Source organism: Lolium rigidum, chromosome 5, assembly GCF_022539505.1.
Source record: "Lolium rigidum isolate FL_2022 chromosome 5, APGP_CSIRO_Lrig_0.1, whole genome shotgun sequence".
NCBI classification, from domain to species: domain Eukaryota; kingdom Viridiplantae; phylum Streptophyta; class Magnoliopsida; order Poales; family Poaceae; genus Lolium; species Lolium rigidum.
In genome coordinates, this window is record NC_061512.1 from 95,359,530 (window position 1) to 95,384,725 (window position 25,196).

Below are 25,196 nucleotides of genomic sequence, written 5' to 3' on the forward strand. Positions count from 1 at the left end.
TCAGGGCCGGCCCATAAGGCGGGGCAACGGGGCGACCGCCCTGGGCCCTTGGGATGAAGGGGCCCCGGCCCAGCTAGTAGTAGTCCAGCACACCAGGCAACCATCGTTATTCCCCTAAAAAAATCGCCCATCTTGTCTACTTTTCTCCTCTGTAGTCGCGTGGTTGACTCCTCCTCCCCGCTCCCTCCTAATTCTCCAATCAGAATAGCACCGCCGCCTCAAATCCTGCCCAGCCCTTTCCAATTCCTAGGTTGCCGAATCGATCCAACTATCCATCAATGAAGAAAACGGTGCTATTTGTACTTCGTTCCCCAATCTCTGCCTCTCTTTCCATCCTCAAGAACAGGACCACATCAAGGCTGAGTCTCTCTCCCGTGGTTCAGCTTCCTAGCTCTGATTTCTCATTCTCCTTCTTCTCTTCTTAGGCCCGTTCTTGTTATTCAAGGTCCCATTGGATCTGAGCGTGAACACAGCAGTGGCCAAATTTGGAGAAGAATAGGGGACCGGAATGAGCCAGCGATCTTCTTCGTGCTGAGTTTTACAGGCTGCAGATCAAGGAATCGCCATTGATAATTCAAACTCATCCACATGCCCACATACTGAAGAGCATTGCAGATTGATTAGAAAAGTTCTCCAAAACCTGATCATCATAGTATTCGTTACTCCATAATAAACAAGTGCTAAAGTTGCTTTACTTTTTTGAAATGGAAAAAGTTGCTTTACTATGTCTTATGTCTTATGAAGGAACCTTTGGATGATTTTTATTCTAGTGAAGAACATGGCAGATTGAAGAGGATAGAAAATGATTTAAGTTGCAAGTAGAAATCAGTTATGACAAGATCATTTGTTTTGCAGGTTAGTTGATGAAATGATGGTCTCTTTGTGGCACTTAGAAGATCGATCATTTGTAGAGCTATATTATATTCTTGATGTCATTATGTAGTTCTATGGAATGTTACAATTATATAATCTGTGGTGCGAATTTTGTAGTTTAAAGACCATCAATATATGTTATGTACTGGGTTCCTTTGAAACATATTGCATTGTGAAGTGTTTCTTTTGTTGAGAAGGGCCCTTTTTTATTGTCTTGCCCCAGGGCCCTGAATATGCATGGACCGGCCCTGCATATAATTTTGTGCTCGAATAGTCCTTGTAAGTTTCCCCTGCAATATAACCGAAAGCCAGCAATTGCTGGACCTTTCAAAGAAAAAGATCTACTGTAAGGCCTGAACCAAAGCCCAACGCTAATAAAGAACGTGGGCCAAGCCCACACATAAGGTCTTTGGTGTGCGGCAACTCATCTGGTGACGACCAGGTCGGTGTAAAGCAACACCCCATTGTAACTGTATATTTTTGAGTATTTTTTGATACATAGAAATAACGTTTTCCAGTTTTTTTTTTGAAAAGGAGAGCACTATAACTATCAGTTTTCACATTATTCTGGATACAAAAAAACTTGACAACTTTTTTAGTTTTGAAATATGCACTGTTCACTATACACTATACACTGACACCCACACATTTGTCATCTTTATGTAGCCTAGAATTTAAATTGTTCGGTATTGGGTTTTTGCATGGTTGTAAGATATGACTACATCCAGTTTTTTTTTTTCATATTTTTAGTAACTTTTAAATCAAGTTCTCAAAAATTTCTAAATAAAGGGCAACATGTAGCCCAAGCTCTAAAAGGCTGCACTCGCCCAAATGTTTAAGAATAAAAGGCAACTCTGAATATAACATCCATTTTCGTCTGATTTACATACTCCAATTTTAACTAACAAAAATTATAACTCCATTAACCTCCTAATAGCACAGAACAATGGATGTCCTAATCAGGATCTTCGTCTTGGTCATCAGGGTAGTAAACACAATCTGAAGTACCATAATTAATCTTGACGAAGTATTAGAAAACCATTGTCTTGAAGGTACAACATAGCTTATTGTGTATCATTGGTTTGACACTGCTGACTACATTTGCCACACGGTCTGAAGGTATGGCATATTTAACACCAAAGGACATTTGCACATACAGAAATGAGGATTTACAACCACAGGTGGACAGATAAGAGTTGTCAGGTTCTAATACATAATTGTTAAGTTGTTGGCATCTAGAAGATGACAAGTTTTGAACGCTGAAGACAACAAACGCTTGATATAACAGAAAATAAATCCTAGGATCATTTAGCCGTACTTAGCATTGTACTTTCTTCTAAGCCATTCAAGACGCTCTTCGGCTGTTTCCATAGTACAGAACATTTGCCTCTGCTCTAGATTGACAAACAGTTCAGTCGCAATGAAATATTCATCACTTCCACTCCGTGCTCCACATTCACGAACCAATGTCATAACATCTTGAATGTCAGATCTTGGAGAGTCAGCTTGGGAAGAAAACTTATCAAAAATGGACTGTGCTTCCTCAACCAACTCCACTATACGCTTCAACTGAGCTTGCATGAGCAAAGCTGTTTCCGTCTTGTTTCTCTTACTTTCCCCTATCTTATTCTCCATGGTATTAACATGAATAGGTCTTCTTTTGTTCCTAATTGAGGGGGGATCATGGTTTAGCGGAATGACACCATTATTGCCGAGCTGAGTGTCACCATGACGGTCTAGTTGAGTGCCATGACTCTCTTCCACATCGCTCCTAATTGAGGGAGGGTCATGGTTTTGCTGAATGGCATCATTATTGCCGAGCTGAGTGACATCATTATGGTCTAGTTGACTGACATGGTTATCTTCTGAGAAACTTTCCACATTATTATCGGATCTATCAAGATTCTCAACATTCAAGGTGCTGTCAGGAGCAGATGGCACACTGTCTGCTGCTGGTGAAGAATGATCCACAACACTACTGATAATATCTTCAAACATAACTTTCAAATGATTCTCATTTTTTATTCCAGCTCTGCGGAACTTTTTTGCACCTGGCAACTCCTGAGAAGGAAAGAAGGAAAAAAAATGACTCGCGTCTGATAACATAGTTCATAAGAAACAAGTGACTAAGTACAAGTAATACGTACTGTACATGTATTCTTCCACCAATCCTTGTCAGCCGCAATTGTTCCTTTTCCGTTGTTCCAACCCAAACCTGCGCCCCTTGCAAGCAATTCCTTCCAGTTGATGTAATCTCTCTTGAGTTTATCCCATTTATTCTTAAGTTGTGTCTTCGTATAAAGTAACTGTGTTCTTTGTTCAAACTTCTGTGCAACTAGGCTGTAACCAGTGTTATTGATATGAGTATTTGGTCGATTTCCAGCCCGAACTTGCTCAACAAAGAGTTCGCAGATAAGTGTAGTGTGCTCATCGTTCCACTCAGCTTCTGGCATCTGCAGTAACAACATGGATTAGCTACTAATATTCCTCTTAAGGAAAGTGATGTCTAGCTATATATACTACTGCAGACACATATCAGGTTTACTCCCATTATCGTCCAAACCATAAACAAGAAGATTTCAGGAGATGGGTAGGTCTAGCTAGGCCACGTTTCAAATCTGTGCGCAGTTGCACAGTTGGAATCAAAGTAAACGTCAGCAACTGCAAACGACACTTCCAGGGTTTTGTTTTCAAGTTCATGATCTGATACCAAAATCTGATTGCCAGTGACCGTAACTCTGTTTCTGATATGATATAAAGCTCTCTTTTACTTAAAAAAAGTAAAACCCTACAAATGAAATGAAGCACAGAAAAAGCAACTAGGTTGATGTTACTAGCTTAGTAGCCCGACTTCGTTTACTAGGCTAGCCTTCATTTAGATACACGAACCAGTATATCTTGGGTTTGGTTACATCCTTACCTATGGTAAACATGAGTAATAGATGGTAACTTTATGCAGCAGCTATGCGCATTCATTTCAAATAGAAACCATTCAAAGAGAAGGTCTCTTCTTCTGGTACTAGAGAATTACAGGGGTGGTCTGAATAAAAAAAGTAAAAGTCAGCAACTGCAAACGACAGTTTGAAGGTTTCATTTTCAAGTTCAGATCGAGTAGGAATAAAAACAAGTTCATGATCTGATACCAAAACCTGGTATCTCTGTCAACAAAGGGAAACTTCAGGCAACCCACTCTCATGCATTTTCGCAGGCCAAATATACTGCAAGTCTGCAAGCAAGTAAAACCCTACATATACATGGAACTTATTTCTGATTTCTCCTACCCCTCACTGTCTAATGGCTATCATTTCTAATGACTTTAAGTCTGTTTCTAACATGATATAAAGCTCTCTTTTTTCCCCTACAAGAAAGTAAAACCCTACATATGAAACGAAAAAACAGGAAAAGCAAATCAGTTGATGTTACTAGCTGAGTAGCTCGAGTTCGTTTACTAGGTTATACTCCCCGGTCCCTTTTAATTGACTCTAACTTAGTGCGTAGCCTTCATTAGATACACGAACCAGTAAACCTTTGGTTTTGTTTACATCCTTACCGATGGTGACATGGGTACTAGATATCGAGTAGACTGAAGATGGTAGTAACTTTATGCTGCAACTATGCGCGTTCATTTTAAATCGAAGCCATTCGAAGGGGAAGATCTTCTTCTGGTACTAGTACTAGAGAATTAGGAGCGTGGTTGGAATTGGGATACCTTCTGTTCACCGTGAGGAGGAGTTGCAGGCGGGCGGCGGATGGAGGGGCTGGGCTTAGTAGCGGCGGGTTGACCAGAGTGGATGAAGGCCTGGGCAGCGGCGGGGACGGTGGAAGGCGGCGGCGCCGGCGGCGCTAGATCGTGAGGAGCGGGCTATACTGGGCTCTCGGAGTTGGTACGGACTACGGAGTCACGGCCCAGCTGCACGCGAAGAGGCTCCAGCTCTCCCGTGGATTCTGCGGAGCAGCTTATTGGAACCGTGCCGTTTGGCCAGCTGCTCCAGCTCTAACTAGCAACTCCAATGAACTTAGAACATATCTAGTGATACGGGAAAATATCTAGTGATACTACACCTTTTTTTTGACACGGTACAGTAGGGCAAAAACCCTACTGCTTGTCGATTTTTATATTATAATGGATGAATAAATGTACAGGCGATATGAGGATCACAAGTCTAACAATTACAAGGTATCAATCCAGGAAGTCATGCCTTCCTTCAAACTGGGTCTAGCCCTATGAAGATTAGAAGCACATATGGCTTTAAAAAAAGAAAAGCATGAAGTGAATGATGGAGCAATGTCTCTGAATATTAAACCATTTCTCTGATCCCAAATAGCCCAACATCCCGAGATAATTATTTCCATGATGAAGCTCATATTGTATCTCTCGGCATGCATCGTAAATCATATGTATGAGCTGAAAATCAGTATTCCACTCAATACCAAGTGCCCACCAAAAACTTTGACTCGAAAGAGCATTCAAAGAAAAGGTGCATAAGGGTTTCCTCTGGACAAGTATCACATAAAACACAGTCATTGAATTGCACAAAGAAATTCTTTCTGCACATGAGATCCTTAGTATTCAGTCTGTTGTTCATGAGCAACCATGCAAAAAAATTCTGTCTCGGAATATTGCATGTTTTCCATATATCAAGTATTGGCTTGGCCACTTCATGGTTACCAATAAGTGCCCTGTAAACTTTCTTTGTGGAGAAAAAAGCTTCACTTCCTCTAAAATGCCATACATCATGAAGATCTGAACTGGATAGTCCATTTAGATCCAACTGTAAGCTCCTGAATTCTTGATGAGCTTCAATAGAGAGTGGTAAATGAAAGAAATCATATAAATCCTCAGATCCAGTAGCCTCATACACATTTATTCTGTCATTCTTAGCAAATGATAGAATTCGTGGGTATTGGGTTTCTTTCTTACTGTTATTATCCCATTTATCAAACCACAGAGATATTGAGTCTCCTTTATGTACAGAACATGTAGTCAAGTCTCTGAAGTCATCCACCATAGCGAGACAGTCTTTCCACCAGAATGAACCTTTCCTGTTGCATAAGTGGGGGTAATATTGTTGTGATAATAAGCTTGCCAAATAAGGTTTACCCATGGAATGTCTTGGTGGTTATAAAACTTATAAAGATTCTTCATGAGTAGGGCTTTGTTTTGGGTTCTTAAGTTAAGAACACCCAGGCCCCCTTGATCCTTTGGCTTACATATCATGTCCCAGCTTGCTAGGCATTTTCCTTGTTTGAAATCATCCTTATTTGCCCATAAGAATTGTCTTCCACTCTTCTCAAAATGAACAAAAATAGTCACTGGGATCTTGATTGTGCACATAGCATACATAGGAATAGCACTCAAAGTGGTGTTGAGTAATGTCAACCTGCCTATATATGATAGCAAGGAAGAGATACCTGACAACCTTTTATCCAATCTTGAGACAAAGGGCATTAGATCATCAACAGAAGGTTTAGTAGTGCCTAGGGGGAGGCCTAAATAAGTGAATGGAAGGCATTCCACTTTGCAGCCAAAAGATGAAGCTAGACATTGTGCTTCCTCTTGTGTGATATTGATAGGCACCAGTGATGTTTTATTAAAATTCACTTTCAGTCCTGTAGCGTCACTAAATAAAGTGAGAATATCCTTCAATTTTGCCAATTGATTAGCACAAGATGGCATGATGAGAAGCGTATCATCAGCGTACTGAATAATAGGAAACTTATGTCCAAAGTCATTATCAATAGGAAGGGCAATCTCGCCCCTTTGCCAAGCATCATTGATGACATATTGCAAGATTTCCGCTGTGGAAACGAATAGGAGCGGTGAGAGTGGATCCCCTTGCCTAACACCACGTTTGCATTTGATTTTTTCCCTGGGACGCCATTGAGTAAAACAGACGTGGAAGCAGAGTAGAGAATGTGTTTGATCCAAGAGATGAATTTGGTTCCAAAACCAAGCGCAGAACACATAGCAATGATAGCACTATACTCAACTTTATCAAAGGCTTTCTCGAAGTCTATTTTCGGAATAATGATTGGTTTCTTTGATAGATGGCATATATGAAGATATTCATAGGTCCAAGCCAAACAATCATGAATAGACTTGCCTTTTATGAAACCATATTGGTTCTGATGGAGCATAGGGATGATTTCTTTCTGTAATCTGTTGGCCAAGAGCTTGGTAAGAAATTTGATTGGTAAACTAACCAGTGATATCGGCCGGAAGTCATTCATATTCTCAGGATCATTCACCTTTGGGATAAGGGTGATATATGCCGAATTGATACTGTCAAGATTGATAAGTCCATGATAAAAATCATGAGCCAATTTAATGAAATCCTGCTTAATAGTGTCCCAACATTTTTTCATAAAGAAACCATTGAAACCATCCGGCCTCGGTGCTCGTCGCATGGCATCTCTTTAATTACATCCATAATCTCCTCACTGGAGAATGGGCTGTCAAGGTGGTCCAGATTATGCCTGTGTACTAGTTCATTGAGATTGAAAGGCATGGTTACTTCATTAGAAATCCCCAGTCTGTCCTTATATGAGTTCCATATAATAGCCGCTTTATGATCATGATTGGTAACAAAAGAGTTGTCATCAGTTTTCAGAGAAGTAATGTAGTTTTTCCGATAGCTTTGGGTGGCTATGGCATGGAAAAATTTTGTGTTCTCATCACCCAGATTTATCCATCTGATTTTCTCTCTATTTTTCCAATATATTCTCTTAGCTTCCATCAGTTTTGCAGTATGCACTTTGAGAATAGATCTGAAGTTATGTTCCAAAGTAGTGAGGCTTCTCTGGTTCTCAATACCATCAATCATAGCAAGTGTGTAATTGCATTTACAAATGGTATTATTGAGCTGAGAAATATTCCTACTCCATTTCTTCAGAGCCGATCGAAGGCATTTGAATTTCGAATTAAGTGATAATGTAGCATCATTCTTGTATGGTGCATTGTTCCAAGCTGAAGACATTATATCCATAAAGCCATCAAAATCATACCAGTAGTTCTCAAATCTGAAAATTTGGGATTTTGGAATGTGCGATCCAATTTGGATGTGAATAGGAATATGATCCGATCCAATGTGTGCCAAAGGGAAAGCCATGGTATTGGGGAATTCCAAAGTCCAATCAGGTGAAGTGAAAATCCAATCCAATTTTTCTAACAAAGGCTGAGATTGCATATTACTCCATGTGTATGCACGTCCTTTGATAGGAATGTCTACCAAGTCATGTGCAAGAATAGCACTATTGAATGCCAACATATTATTTGAGTTCCCACCTGGTCTGCTTCTATCTTGTGGATCACGAATAAGATTAAAATCCCCAAGGATCATCCAAAATTTCATGGCCGATGAATCAAAATTGTTAAGCCAATGAATAAAATCCTGTCGGTGTTCTTCATGAGCTGGCCCATAAATATTAGTAACAGTCCATAAAGTATTGGAGATGTTACATTTAAAATCAATAGTGAGTTGAAAACTTGATTGACTTATGACTGCACTCAGTGAAAAGACTGCCATTCCAAATAGTGATGATACCCCCCGAGTTGCCAATAGAAGGTACGTATGCAAAAGAATTGAATTTTCTGTGGCAGAAATTCTTGATATAGGAGAGATCAAAATGTTCCCTTTTGGTTTCTTGGAAGCACATAATAGCACAATTACTTTCCTCTGATCGTTGTCTAATGTCATCCCATCTAGCTTGCGAATTGATACCCCTCAAATTCCAATCCAATAAGTTCCAGTTTCTATTCATTGGGATACTTTGCAAATTGGATTATTATGATATGATCAATGTAATTGATCATATGAAAAACAGGCAGGTGAGATATTGGAGACATAGGCAGAAAAACAGGTAGAATATATGACATGAAGGACAGGGGAGGAGATCTCATAAGAATCATATCACATGTAAAGATATAATCGATAAAACCAGAGTATCGAAGAGAGGTATTGTGGGTACTCCAAGATTGAGTAAGTTCATGCCCATAACACCGAATCCTGATTATTACAAATGACTTGGAGAAAAGAAAAAGGTGGAGGGTGGTGAGCGATGGATAAAAAATAAATAAAAAGTGGCCAGTAAGCGGGCCAGGCTGAAGGGGTGGATGCATGAACTCCATTAGCCACTGGTGGAGTTGAGCCGTTCTTCAGTCACCTCACTAGGAGGTACCTTGCATTGATTGATAGCAATAGCTTGAATAGTTTCAATCGGAAGTTCGTGTGGTGGAGGAGCCGATTCATCTATGATAAAAGCCTGATGAGTCGAGGAGGAAGATGGGCGCTGTTGTTTATTTTTCCCTTTTGCCTTTTTGCTCATCAGATCATTCTGCTTAACTTCAATGACTTTCACTGAATTGCACATTTCTGCCTTTTCCTTTGCTTCCTTGGTTTTGTAACCTGCTTTCTTAGTCGCAATACGCGTGCTGCGACGAACTTCAGTCACATCTTTAGGCTCAGCAGTTTTACGTTTGGCAGAGATGTGATCATCCTGAACCACTGAAACTGGTGATTGATTCAGGTCCAGATTATCCATAGCTTCATCAGATGCATCATGATCATCATAAAAATCTTGAATAGGGGATTGGTAGGCCTGGTTATTCTCTTGCAGATCATGCATTGTAGGCTCTTCAGTAATTTCAGTAATCTGAACCGTGGAGATTGGAGTAGGAGCAGGTTCAGTGACATAGATGGTGAGCAAACACTTACGGGAAGCAGAGGCAACATCAATCACATCCAATGTGGAGACACGTGCGGCAGAGATACAACTGGTGTTGATATTATTAATCACAGTCAGCGCATGTTGGAGCATATCAACCATCAGTTTGTTCATAGATGCATAACTATCAACCGCTTCAATCATAGGGTTAAGGGTGTTCGTGGCCAGGGAAGCTGCAAAGTGTTGTGCAGAGGACGCCGGGCCATGCCCATGTATAGTCGGCGTATGAACCATGGGTTCAGTATCCGCAGCTGGAGCAGCATGGGGCACATGATCAGCGTCATTACCATTAATATCCATTTGATCCTGATGATCATCTGGGTTCTCTTCTAGATCTTGATCATCCCAGATACCCCCAAATGGAATATTGGGTAGGGGATGAGGGTTAGCACCATCATCAATAGGATCTTCATCTGGTCCCAGACCACCAATCAATCTAGCATCCAAGATATAAATAACTGATGTCCATGATTGCCCATGTCCTGCATCATTAGTATTTTCCACTAGTACATGACTGATGGGAATATCCAGGAGGTTGGTAACCCTAATCTTCACAATGATGCGTGCCTTATTTGAATTATCACGGTGCCAGACTAGGAAACGACCAAAGGAGCTAACAGATTCACGAATTTTTTCCACCATCCACGCTTCAAGAGGGAAGTTCATCATCATAATCCACACATCATGAGTAAAAGTGCAATCTCTGTAGTTCAGTCCTCTATTGTGTGGGATAAGACGGAGTATAGAATCTCCAATAAAGAAAGGACTACGGCTGACAGCCTAATTCCATGGACAGTGAGTTGGGAAACTGGAGAAGAGCCGTGCCCATACCAGATCGAGAGGTAGATCGGATCGTAAAGCCCTGATCATGCAGAAACTCCACAATGATGTCCACAGCTCCTTGGAATTGCTCGGGCTCGACAGGAGGCTCAATGGCAGCGATAGCCCAATCGTCGCAGATCATCAGTTGACCTCCACCGAAGATATGGTGGCTACGGCGAAGGCGGTGGATGCATGGCGGGATGATGTTGGTGCCGAGGGGGAGATGAGGGTAGGGATCGCAGGGGTAGGTAGCCATATCGTCGGCGTTGGGTGAAAGGTTGATGGAAACAGGACAGAGGCAAGGGTTTGCAGAGATGGTGTCAGGGTTTATGGGCTGAGGAGCTTTGGAAACAGCATGCGCGAAATTTGAGGCATGGGTATAGGAAGGTTTAGATATGATACGATAGATTGGTTGTTTAAACCTCCGGTTGAAGCAATGCTTTTTGATATGCCCATAATGGTAGCAAGATCGACATCTTATCTCAGAGAGACAATCAGCCGAGATATGCCCAGGCGCAAGGCAGCGTGAGAAGATAGGGAGCGGATTAGGTGGAGAAGTCTCAAGGTTTACTGGGGTAGGGTTTGTTAGGGGTGGGTTTTGGTGCGGTTGGGTGGGCTGAGGTGTTGACGGTATAGGGCTGACATGGGTTGGGTCTTGGTTGAGTTGAGTGGGCTGGGGTGGTGAAGGTGTAGGGCTGACATGGGTCATGGATCGGGCCGGGGAATTTGAAAAAACGGGTGGGCGGGATGGTGATGGGAGATGCGGGAAAAGTGGATCAGGCAAAGCAACAGGTGAACGAGAGACAGGGACGAACTGGCGACGAACAGAGATCGGCACAGCGTTGGCTCCAGTAAGGAGACGATTCTTTTGAGGAACGAAAATCCATTCAGCGTCAGATTCATGGATCCAACGACGATGTTCAAATTTCCAGTTGGGACCTCCCGAGCTCCAGAGATGGAAAAAACACTTAAAATGTTGACAGGAGAAAAATCTGAGATTGTTAATAATGAAACCAACAGCCTTAGAGCAAACGGTGAATCTGAAAACTCGATCACGAAGAGAGAGAACACGGAGGTAATGATCAATGCCGCCCGTACATGCTTCCAGAGCAATAGCAACTTGAGATTCATCTAGGCGGAACATAGATCGACCAAAGGAGACGACGAGGTGGAAACCATGATCAGGGGAGAGGGAGTGGATGGGGGAGGAGAGATTAGATCGAACCTGGCCAGCCAGATGGATGCCCAGAGTAAAGTCCAGGCGCGCTCGGAGATCCATGGCAGTCGATCGCCTAGAATCGCCATGGAGTCGCCAGGGGAGACGCCGGGTGGGAGAGGGGGAGAGCCATTGTTGTTAGTGTTGGAGATATGCCCAAGAGGCAATAATAAAAGTGGTTATTATATATCTTTATGTTTATGATAAATGTTTATATACCATGCTATAATTGTATTAACCGAAACATTGATACATGTGTGATATGTAAACAACAAAGAGTCCCTAGTAAGCCTCTTAACTAGCTTGTTGATTAATAGATGATTAGTTTCATAATCATGAACATTGGATGTTATTAATAACAAGGTTATATCATTATATGAATGATGTAATGGACACACCCAATTAAGCGTAGCATAAGATCACGTCATTAAGTTATTTGCTATAAGCTTTCAATACATAGTTACCTAGTCCTTTCGACCATGAGATCATGTAAATCACTTATACCGGAAAGGTACTTTGATTACATCAAACGCCACCGCGTAAATGGGTGGTTATAAAGGTGGGATTAAGTATCCGGAAAGTATGAGTTGAGGCATATGGATCAACAAGTGGGATTTGTCCATCCCGATGACGGATAGATATACTCGGGCCCTCTCGGTGGAATGTCGTCTAATGTCTTGCAAGCATATGAATAAGTTCATAAGAGACCACATACCACGGTACGAGTAAAGAGTACTTGTCGGGAGACGAGGTTGAACAAGGTATAGAGTGATACCGATGATCAAACCTCGGACAAGTAAAATATCGCGTGACAAAGGGAATTGGTATTGTATGTGAATGGTTCATTCGATCACTAAGTCATCGTTGAATGTGTGGGAGCCATTATGGATCTCCAGATCCCGCTATTGGTTATTGGTCGGAGAGAGTTCTCACCCATGTCCACATAGTTCACGAACCGTAGGGTGACACACTTAAGGTTTGATGTTGTAATAGTAGAACTTGAATATGGAATGGAGTTCGAAGTATTGTTCGAAGTCTCGGATGAGATCCCGGACATCACGAGGAGTTCCGGAATGGTCCGGAGAATAAGATTCATATATAGGAAGTCATATTCCAAGTTTGGAAATGATCCGGTGCATTTATGGAAGGTTCTAGAAGGTTCTAGAAAAGTCCGGAAGAAATCACTAAGGAAGGAGGAGTGCTGGAGGGACTCCACCTCCCCATGGCCGGCCAACCCTAGAGGGGGCCACCCCCCTTCATGGAAGGGTGGGAATCCCACTTGGGTGGGAGTCCCACCTTGGGTAGGTTTCCCTACTACATGGAAGGTTCTTGTGTTGGGGTCTTATTCGAAAACTTGTAGTCCAACACTTGGGGTTCCACCTATATAATGAGGGGCATAGGGGAGGGGGCCGGCCACCACAAGCCACCAAGCTGGCCGCACCCCTTGAGGCCGGCCACCCCCTCTCCCAAACCCTAGCCGCCCCTCTCTCCTCCACCTCTCCCGCACGCTTAGCGAAGCTCCGCCGGAGTTCTCCATCGCCACCGCCACCACGCCGTCGTGCTGCCGGAGTCAAGGAGGAGCTACTACTTCCGCTGCCCGCTGGAACGGGGAGAAGGACGTCGTCTTCATCAACACCGAACGTGTGACCGAGTACGGAGGTGCTGCCCGATCGTGGCACCGTGATCAAGATCTTCTACGCGCTTTGCAAGCGGCAAGTGATCGTCTACCGCAGCAACAAGAGCCTCATCTTGTAGGCTTTGGAAATCTTCAAGGGTGAGTCTCGATCATCTCCTCGTTGCTCCCATCTTCTAGATTGCATCTTGGCTTGGTTTGCGTTCTCGCGGTAGGAAATTTTTTGTTTTCTATGCAACGTATCCCTACAGAGTGGTATCGCAGCCGTGTCTATGCATAGATGGTTGCACGAGTAGAACACAATGGTTTTGTGGGCGTTGATGCTTATGTTGTCTTTAGTTTGAGTACTTTGCATCGTTGTGGCATAGTGGGATGAAGCGGCCCGGGCTAACTTTACATGACCGCGTTCATGAGATTTGCTCCACGCTCGACATGCGACTTGTATTGCATAAGTGGCTTTGCGGGTGTCTGTCTCTCCTACTATAGTGAAGATTCAATTTACTCTTATATTGACAACACTAGTATCACCGTTGTGGTTCATGTTCGTAGGTAGATTAGATCTTACTCGAAAACCCTAAACCACGTAAAATATGCAAACCAAATTAGAGACGTCTAACTTGTTTTTGCAGGGTTTGGTGATGTGATATGGCCATAATGTGATGATGAATATGTATGAGATGATCATTATTGTATTGTGGCAACCGGCAGGAGCCTTATGGTTGTCTTTAAATTTCATGTTGAGTAGTATTTCAAAGAAGTTGTAACAGTTGCTACATGGGGAACAATCATGAAGACGGCGCCATTGACCTTGACGCTACGCCGACGATGATGGAGATCATGCCCGTTGATGATGGAGATCATGTCCGTGCTTTGGAGATGAAGATCAAAGGCGCAAAGACAAAGGGGCCATATCATATCACATATGAACTGCATGTGATGTTAATCCTTTTATGCATCTTATTTTGCTTAGATCGCGACGGTAGCATTATAAGATGATCCCTCTCACTAAAATATCAAGATAATAAAGTGTTCATCCTTAGTAGCACCGTTGCCAAGACTTGTCGTTTCGAAGCATCTCGTGATGATCGGGTGTGATAGAATCAACAAGTGCATACAACGGGTGCAAGCCAGTTTTGCACATGCGGATACTAAGGTGGCCTTGACGAGCCTAGCATGTACAGACATGGTCTCGGAACACGTGATACCGAAAGGTAGAGCATGAATCATATGATTGATATGATGAACACTTTGAGTGTTCGCCATTGAAGTTACATCTCGTCTCGTGATGATCGGGCTTGACGTAGTGGATTTGGTTCGTGTGATCACTAAGAAAATGCGAGGGATATTGTTTTGAGTGGGAGTTCACCTAGATTTTTAATTTTGTTGAATTAAAATTTGAACTCAATTTGTCATAAACATTAGTCTAAACTATTGCAAATATATGTTGTAGATATGGCGTCCTCAATCAATTTTAACCAGTTCCTAGAGAAAGAAAAGCTTAAGAGCAACGGTAGCAACTTCACCGACTGGTTCCGTCATGTGAGGATCTTCCTCGCCGGCGGAAATCTGCAATATGTGCTTGATGCACCGCTAGGTGACCCTCCTGCAGAAACCGAAACCGATGAAGTAAAGAATGTTTACGAGACTCGGAAAACTCGGTACTCTCAAGTTCAGTGTGCCATCCCGTGCGAGCTCGGAAGCCGATCTTCAAAAACGTTTTGAGCACCACGATCCTCATGAGTTGGTCAATGAGCTGAAAGCTATCTTTGAAACTCATGCGGCCGTGGAATGCTATGAAGCATCAAAACACTTCTTCAGCTGTATGATGGAAGAAGGCAGCTCCGTTAGTGAGCACATGCTCGCCATGACCGGGCATGCGAAGAAACTCAGTGATCTGGGAATAGTGATTCCTAACAGACTGGGGATTAATCGTGTCCTTCAATCATCGCCACCTAGTTACAAGAACTTTGTGATGAACTACAATATGCGTAACATGAACAAAGAGTTACCCGAACTCTTCGCCATGCTGAAATCTGCCGAGATTGAGATCAAGAAAGAGCACCAAGTGTTGATGGTCAACAAGACCACCGCTTTCAAGAAACAGGGCAAGTCTAAGGGAAAATTCAAGAAGGGTGGCAAGAAAGCTGCCACGCCTCCCGTCAAACCTAAGACCGGCCCTAAGCCCGATGCCGAGTGCTATTACCGCAAGGAGAAGGGACACCGGAAGCGTAATTGCTCCAAGTATTTGGCGGATCCGAAGAGCGGCCTTGTCAAGAAGAAGAAAGAAAGTATATCCGATATACATGTTATAGATGTTTATCTTACTGGTTCTCGTACTAGTACCTGGGTATTTGATACTGGTTCGGTTGCTCATATTTGTAACTCGAAACAGGAACTAAATAATAAACGAAGACTACTGAAAGATGAAGTGACGATGCGCGTTGGAAATGGATCCAAAGTCGATGTGATCGATGTCGGCACACTTCCTCTACATCTACCTTCGGGATTAGTTTTAAGCCTCAATAATTGTTATTTTGTACCCGCGTTGAGCATGAACATTATATCTGGATCTTGTTTAATGCAAGACGGTTATTCATTCAAGTCTGAGAATAATGGTTGTTCTATTTTTATGAATAATATCTTTTATGGTCGAGCACCTGAAAAGAATGGCTTATTTCTGTTAGATCTCGATAGTAGTGATACACATATACATAACATTGATGCTAAGCGAATTAAATTGAATGATAATTCTACTTATATGTGGCACTGTCGTCTTGGTCATATTGGAGTGAAACGCATGAAAAAACTCCATACCGATGGATTACTTGAATCACTTGACTTTGAGTCACTTGATAGATGCGAAGCATGTCTAATGGGAAAATGACTAAGACTCCATTCTCTGGTATTATGGAGCGAGCTACTGACTTGTTGGAAATCATACATACCGATGTGTGCGGACCAATGAGTGTAGCATCGCGCGGTGGTTATCGTTATGTTCTAACCTTCACGGATGATCCGAGTAGATATGGGTATATCTATTTCATGAAACATAAATCCGAAACTTTCGAGAAGTTTAAGGAATTCCAAAGTGAAGTAGAAAATCAACGTAACAAGAAGATTAAATTTCTACGATCTGATCGTGGAGGTGAATATCTGAGTTATGAGTTTGGCATGCATTTAAAGAAATGCGGAATACTTTCACAATTGACACCGCCGGGAACACCTCAACGAAACGGTGTATCCGAACGTCGTAATCGAATTCTCTTAGATATGGTTCGTTCTATAATATCTCTTACTGATTTGCCGTTATCATTTTGGAGTTATGCATTAGAGACAGCCGCATTCACTTTAAATAGAGCACCATCAAAATCCGTTGAAACGACACCGTATGAATTATGGTTTAATAAGAAACCTAAGTCTGTCGTTCCTTAAAGTTTGGGGTTGCGAAGCCTATGTAAAAAAGTTACAACCGGACAAGCTAGAACCCAAAGCGGAGAAATGCGTCTTCATAGGATACCCTAAGGAAACTATAGGGTACACTTTCTATCACAGATCCGAAGGCAAAATCTTTGTTGCTAAGAACGGAACCTTTCTTGAGAAAGAATTTCTCACTAAAGAAGTGACTGGAAGAAAAGTAGAACTCGATGAGATTGATGAATCTTCACTCGTTGATCAGAGTAGCGCAGTACCGGAAGTTGTTCCTGTACCGCCTACACCGGCAACAGAGGAAGCTAATGATAATGATCATGAAACTTCGAACGAGATAGCTACTGAACCTCGCAGATCGACAAGGGAACGTGCCACTCCTGATTGGTACGATCCTTGTCTAAATGTCATGATTGTGGACAACAATGATGAAGACCCTGCGACGTATGAAGAAGCGATGATGAGCCCGGATTCCAACAAATGGCAAGAAGCCATGAAATCCGAAATGGGATCCATGTATGATAACAAAGTATGGACTTTGGTAGACTTACCCGATAGCCGCAAGGCCGTCGAGAATAAATGGATCTTGAAAAGAAAAACAGATGTCGATGGTAATATTACTCGTCTATAAAGCTCGACTTGTCGCAAAGGGTTTCCGACAAATTCAAGGAGTTGACTACGATGAGACTTTCTCACCCGTAGCGAAGCTAAAATCTGTGAGGATTTTGTTAGCAATAGCTGCATTTTTCGATTATGAGATTTGGCGGATGGATGTCAAAACGGCGTTCCTTAATGGAGACATTGAGGAAGAGTTGTATATGGTACAACCCAAAGGTTTTGTCGATCCTAAAAATGCTGACAAAGTATGCAAACTTCAGCGTTCAATTTATGGACTGAAGCAAGCATCGAGAAGTTGGAACCGACGCTTTGATAAGGTGATCAAAGACTTATACAGTGTCATGGAGAGGCCTATATTTACAAGAAAGTGAGTGGGAGCTCTGTAGCATTCTGTAATATCCCAGGTATTGGGGTTACAAAAATAGAGGAAATAGTTGTGTGCATTGCATTCATGCATAGAAAATCTGGGGAATTTTCGCGCTTTAAAGTAAAACAGTCACAGTAACTGAAGTTTCACTTGACCTTGATGGAATTGAAGTAGATCATCAAGCCAAGTGCTATAAACCTCAATATGACTCTGTTAAAACCATGTTTTGGGAAAAGATGATTTGATCTAAGGGGTTAGATCAAATGGAATTAAAAAATCAACACAAGAACTTATTAATCAAGAATCAACTACTTGATCTTATTAAAGATCACAACATGATGTTCCTTGCCATAACCTATGAACATCTATTTAATTGGAAATCAAGTAACATTAATTGGAGAAAACTATTCTTCACTTATCTTTTTCATGTCTTAAACTAATCCATGTCCTTATCATAAATCTATGATATCCATTCTACTTTAATCTTGGAAACAAGACAAGGAGATCCAACTAAGGAATATAATCCTTCTCTATTCTAAATTAATATTACACCAAACCTAGAGGGATGAGAGTCCTACATTATTTACTAGAGAAGTAATAACAAACTTTGAGTTAAACCTTGGATATAAATCCATGAATTCAAATCATTATCTTTGAGAGAAACCTTAGAATAACTATTCATTTATGAGGGAGCTCAAGCTAAGGTGTTACACTCAAGAAAGTTAAGCCAACACTTGAATGTGAGGGAGGAAACTATCCATATATCCAGAAGATAATATCAACATTGTTTAAGTAGAACCCTAACAGAATATCTCAGGTATTCTCCTGGGATATAATCTATTGAGACAACCATAGCCATGTCCACCCAAGAAACTATAAGAGAGATATTATACCCTAGTTGATCAAGACAACACTTGATCATGGAAGTGAAAACCATTAAATTAGAAATACCTTAGGAAGCCAAACCTCGATCATTATAAATTGAATGATGATCATAAACCCTAGGAACTTGAGGTAGAAATATTAAGAACAAGTTGATCATGCTTAATGCATGATCATGCTCTTGATGTATGTGAGGGTAAGTTAAAACCTAATAGGATAAGTAGATATCATTCACCACATGAAATTATAGAGAGGTAATTAATAAGCAACCCTAAGCTTATATCCCAACCTTAACTTGTGAATCACTTGGTGATCATAAGTAGAATCCTACCATATCTACATTCCACTTATTCCCCAAATAAAGAACAATAGAAAACCTTTAGAGGCAAACTCTAAACTTTATATGGTGAGAAACCACCCATCCATATGACCAAAGTTAACTATAAAAAGAACTACAATCAATATAGTTACCTTAATAATAAATTGGGGATAATAATAGAAGTTAGTTGGTAGAAGATAAAACCAATTCTCAATATCTTAGTAACTAGAGGAGATCATAAAATGTTAAGTAAGCCATCACCTTATCATGGTTAGGGAGATTCAACCCTAGCACTTGCAATATGGTGTCATTCCATCTCTATAATCTAGTACTATACCTCAACCCTAGTTTATGTATCACTATGGTGATCATAATATAAACCAGGCCATAATTGAGAGTCTAACCAATTGCCATTAGGTGAATATGATTAAAACCCTAGAATTGCTCACTAGTTAAATCTTATGCTTCACTCATCAAACATAAGAACACCTCACTACAAGAAAAGTTCTGATAGACAACGTCTCAAAATCGTCCGCTAAGGGGTATTTTTCGTCGCCCATGGGCCTAACCCGATGATATGGGTTCTGTTGTGGAAACTGCGTCAGGCAAAGTCCAACGACGTTTTTTCGGTCCGTCGCGCTTGGGCGCCCTTCCTCCACGGAAAATCGGACCGTTGCGCAAGTGTTTCGGGAGCCCGTTGACTGCCGACGTCATGCAAACTGACACGTGGCAGACGCCGTTAACTGGCAGTTAACGGCGTTAACCGACTGAAACCCCGTGGTAGATGGTAGGCCCACACGAGGCCTGCCACGTCTTAAGCGGGCCGGGCCAGCTGACATAGTTTGACCGGTCAACTATATAGCTGGGCTGGCCCATTAGTTACGTGGGCCGGGCCTAACCTCTAAGGCTTACTGGTCAAAACATAAATGGGCCGGCCCATTTAACATGTGGGGTCCACCTTACAGCCCTGCGGGCCGGCCCAAGAAGCAAGTGGGCCGGGCCGAAACACGGTGGGTCCCACTTTCCCGTTAAAGGGCCGGCCCATTTAGTGTGTGGGGTCCACCGTGTAGCAAGTGGGCCGGCCCAAAAACACGAGTGGGTCCCACTTTCCGGTTAAAGGGTCGGCCCATTTAGTATGTGGGGTCCACCAAATAGCAAGTGGGCCGGCCCAACAAGATAGTGGGCCGGGCCAAAAACACGAGTGGGTCCCACTTTCTCGTTAAAGGGCCGGCCCATTTGGTGTGTGGGGTCCACCATATAGCAAGTGGGCCGGCCCAACAAGATAGTGGGTCGGGCCAAAAGCACGAGTGGGTCCCACCTTCTCGTTAAAAGGCCGTGCCCATTTAGTATGTGGGGTCCACCATATAGCAAGTGGGCCGACCCAACAAGATAGTGGGCCGGGCCAAAAACCCATGTGGGTCCCACCTTCCTGTTAAAGGGCTGGCCCATTTAGTATGTGGGGTCCACCATATAGCAAGTGGGCCGGCCCAACAAGATAGTGGGTCGGGCCAAAAGCACATGTGGGTCCCACCTTCCTGTTAAAGGGCCGGCCCATTTACCATGTGGGACCACCATATACCAAATGGGCTGGCCCAACAAGATAGTGGGCCGGCCCAATAAGCATGTGGATCCCACTATCGTGTAACCGGGCCGACCTACTAAAGAAGTGGGCCGGCCCAAAATGAAAGTGGGTCCCACACTATCGTAAGTGGGCCGGCCCAATCTGTTGTAGTGCCCTACTTGTTTGACTAGTCAACATGCATTAAATTTCATGAGCCTAAAATCCGATATCAATGATACACACAATTACATACACAAATAAAAAAGTAGGAAAATTACAAGGCAATTCATGTGCCCAAATAAAAAAATTACATAGAATCATTGAGGACTTCTATTAGCATCATCAATAACACGTTGACATTTGGCAATCGCCTTGATTGAATCTTGTGTACTCTTTGTCAACATATCAGCTACCAGATCTTAAAGCAGCAATACCATGTCTTTTATAAAGTACAGCCTTGAGATATTTATTGTTTGATGAAAGCAATGGTCTAGGTTGACGGCTATGAGAAGATGCATCAGAAGTTTTTGTGGGTCTCACTTCTAATGAAGATTGCTTCATCAAAACTGCATTCTGATAATAATGCAAAAAGAGTTAAACGATGAACTATGCAAACATTTATTATGCAATATAGATATAAGATAATAACAAGTTGCATAAATAAGACAATGTATGGAACTTGTACTAAGCACAAACTTACATCATAATGTTGCACAGGGTCGCTACAGATCCTTTTGGCGACTATCTTCTAATGATGACCGCTTCATTAAAATCTGCATTCGGTAACATTGCAAACATAGTTACAACAATTAACTATTCAAACATGTATTACGCAATGTAGAGATCGGATAACAGACATGTAGCGAAATAAGCACAAGATAAGATAAGATGCATGTACTAAGCACATACCGGCTCGCCGCAGTCCTTCTCTTGCGTGCACTAGTCGTGGTCAACATGCCCGTCATTTTAGGTTCAGCCATCAAGTGAAATGCTAATCCTCCTGCTCCATTGTCCTTAATCTGTGTTTAGATATCACATTTAAGACCAAGTCACCTGGTTTCAAATAACAAAAAACTTGAGCTGCCAAATGAATAAGCCAATATTTACCAGATATCAGATTAAAACCAACTACATGTTGCTTTGCATGAGATACGAATTTCAGACATTCAGATTTAGAGTAGGGTAATGCCAAGGTTTTCCACATAAAGTAAACTGGCATTAAGAATGACCAAATGTCGAGTTCAAATCACCTTCGCAGTTTCTCCAAGACAAGCATATCAAATAGGCGAAACATAGTAAAGCATGAATGGCAATTCTATGGCGAGGTTCCAAGTGTTAATCTCTTGCATAAGGAACAATGCATATAGGTTATAGATAATAATGGAAGTAAACTGCCAAAATTACCAACCAAGAACTCAGATTCCAACCTTCCCTAGCGTCCACGCAGTTAATGTTGGATGTTCTAATAAGTGGTTCGCATGATCAATCCCCAGGAAAAATAACATTGACAAGTCAGTCTATGATAATACAAAGACCAGACATGCACGCAGCAATAACTATATAAGCTAAAGACGAGGTATAATAGAAAGCAGATTGGAAATGCACATAGCATGATTATAAAAGCAGTGTGAGAATAGCAGACACGAGAAAACAGCTAGCAGATAGCGGTGAGCTAATGACGTGGTATAAGAACAAGCAGATTGGAAATGCCCATAGCATGACTATAAAAGCAGTGCGACAATAGCATGCAGTACAAAAACAGTTGGCAACAAATGAATGGGTATAAGGCTATAAATATGTGGATGCACACAGGTGTCAGTAGAATGAACAGGATGGTAGCGACCGGATAATGCTTTTGTACTGTACAATATTTAAACAAACTTCATGCGAAGCAACACATCAAGAAAGTTAACGGCATATGAGATCCGCAAATAACTACACAAAACATGGCTAAAGAAACACCGCGATCTAACGGGCCAGGCGTACTAACCAAGCTGCGGCGGGGTGGACGGGGCGGCAACTTGCATTCCAGCGGCGGCGAACGCGGAGACGATGAATCGACCCTGTTTCAGAGAAGCGGGCGTTAGTGAAGCGGATCCGGTTGGCTGGCAAGGGATTCGGTGAAGTTGATACAGCCGCTGCGCCGAGGTAGTCGGTGGCGAGGTCGGCGGGGAAGCGGATCCGTCGGTGGCGAAGTCGGCGGTGAAGCAGATCCGTCGGTGGCGAGGTCGGCGGTGAAGCGGATCCGTCGGTGACGAGGGCGGCGGGGAGCGGATCAGGTGGGTGGACAGCCAACACGATCAAGGCTACGCTGTGGAGGAGTATGCCGGCGGCGAAGCGGATCTAGTACTGTAGAGAGTCAGAGCTTTGGCGTGTGAGAGTATTTTTGAGCTAATGGGGCGAATGGTTGGTGGGTGGGTGTGGGCCTGTGGGGAGGGTTCGGGATCTAGGCAAGATATTTCATTGTTACCGAATGAGCCCTCCATGGTCGGTGGGTTGTAGCTTCCGGACCAGGGTTAAAAGGGTAAAACCGGTCACGGGATTTTCGAATGGATGCGGCGGGATGATTTGGCGCGCGCCGAAATTTTCAGTTTCAAGCTACGAGCGTAACGACAAAAATAATGTTCTTCCCTGGGGAGCTCTCATTTCTTCCTCTTCTCTTTCTCCCTCGAGTCTTTCCCACTCCCCGGCTCCTCTCCCCTTCTCTCCGGCGGCCTCGCCGGCGGAGACGAGGCCGACTTCTCTCTCGTATATTGTACACCCTCCGAACTAAATTAATTGATTCAACTTTCCTTAGACGTGTATGTATCTAGAGTAAAAACATGTGTGGATACATCCATATTTAGATAAGCAAAGTTGAGTCAGCTAATTTGGATCCGAGGGAGTTAGTGTTGTTGTAAGCTTAGATCCGAGTGTTTCCCATGAGCAGAATGGCGCAATGGAGTCGGGGATCTCGTCATCGGCTTCGGATCCGGCCTGTGGTGAATCTGGCGGATCTTGCCGCCAAACCCCGATCCGGTGCCATCAATGTGATGGCGCTAACGGTGAGGCTTGCTTTGGTCGCGTGCTTCAGATCCGGCCAATGGGGAAGTCAAGTCTGCTAAAGTTCACAAGCTCGGGCATACGACGGCGTCATCCGTCTTGCCCGTGCACATCTTGGCCTTTCGGCGGCCCTTCTCGCAGCCAATATGCCGTTGCCGAGGCCCTTCTTCTCCTTCGTCCTGGCGACCACCGCGACACCGTCCCAAGTGGTGCGTCCCCGCGACGGAGTTGCTGGAAAGGATGCGGAGCAGTAGATCTCGATGTGCGGTCGAGAAGGACTCGATTGATTTTCTTCTATATGTTTTGGGGTCCTTTTTGTAAAGTTGCAGGTTCTATTAGTTATTGTCTAGTACTTTTGGTCCTCTATGTAATTTTTTGGACTAGTTTCCATTGGCACTGATAAACTTGAATTTTGACAAGTTCACAGGGAAAAAATTCCTTTGCACGTATGGCCTATCATGTATAAACATTCTTGAGATTTAAACTATATGTAATGTGCCATGCATTAACCCTAAACCATATATATGTAACTAACCCTAGCTGATCAAACCCTACTTAATTAAAACAAATAACCCTAAACTATACGCATGCACTTTATGCGCAAAGGCGCGGGTGCCTCTAATAATGTGTGTGCGCACTCGATCGATGATCCCTAAACCTTATACAACCCTGAAACCTTAATCCCTAATCCCTAAACCCTAAACACCCTAAACACTAAACCCTATACCCTAAACCCTAACCCTAACCCTAAACCCTAATTAAACCCTATATATAGGCCAACGACACTTAATTGTGCATCAAGCAGGCCAGGGGTGCCTCGCGGTCCTCTAATTAAATTAAATGTGCCATGCATTAACCCTAAACCATATATATGTAACTAACCATAGCTAATCAACCCTACTTAATGAAAACACATAACCCTAAAGTATACTAGCTATAACCCGATCTAATAAAAACATGCTCTATATATAGCAGCTAGCTAGCAAACCTTAGATTAACACCAATTAATATATACATGGCCTATATCGATCATGTTGTATAACATATCCCTGAGATTCATTAATTAATTATATAATTATCGTGATAAATTAATTAACTCTAATTTTGACAAGTTCTCTCGAATGAAAACACATTTGATTAAGTTGCCTCATAATATATATATATAATTAGTGTGCATGCATGTCCTACCATGCATTCGTGCATATGTTTTAATGTATATTTGAACATATTCTTGGGGATTTCAATCTCTCTCTCTCGATCATCTATATATCGTTGGTGGCCAAAAAACACACATATATATGCATGCAATTTATGCGTAAAGGCGCGGGTGCCTCTAATAATGTGTGTGCGCACTCGATCGATGATCCCTAAACCTTAAACAACCCTAAAACCGTAAATATATAATCCCTAATCCCTCAACCTAAACACCGTAAACACTAAACCCTAAACCCGGCCTAGACCCTAACCCTAACCCTAACCCTAAACCCTAGCTAACCCTAAACCCTAATTAAACCCTATGTATAGGCCAACGACACTTAATTGTGCATCGAGCAGGCCCGGGGTGCCTCTCGCGGTCCTCTAATTAAATTAAATGTGCCATGCATTAACCCTAAACCATATATATGTAACTAACCCTAGCTAATCAACCCTACTTAATTAAAACACATAACCCTAAACTATACTAGCTAGCTATAACCCGATCTAATAAAAACA

The 25,196-nt window shown here is 42.5% G+C and overlaps 1 protein-coding gene and 1 pseudogene across 1 annotated transcript; one reads left to right on the forward strand and one right to left on the reverse strand.

The window, feature by feature from the left end:
• LOC124656187 overlaps window positions 1-25,196 on the forward strand; it is a 42,675-nt pseudogene that overhangs the window by 11,144 nt on the left and 6,335 nt on the right.
• LOC124652999 lies at window positions 1,904-4,714 on the reverse strand. The gene is made up of 3 exons (XM_047192048.1): window positions 4,583-4,714; window positions 3,021-3,326; window positions 1,904-2,934 (listed from the first exon to the last, which is right to left on the reverse strand). Exons 2-3 carry the CDS (start codon window positions 3,324-3,326, stop codon window positions 2,182-2,184), a joined length of 1,059 nt encoding a protein of 352 aa, XP_047048004.1. The 5' UTR covers window positions 4,583-4,714; the 3' UTR covers window positions 1,904-2,181.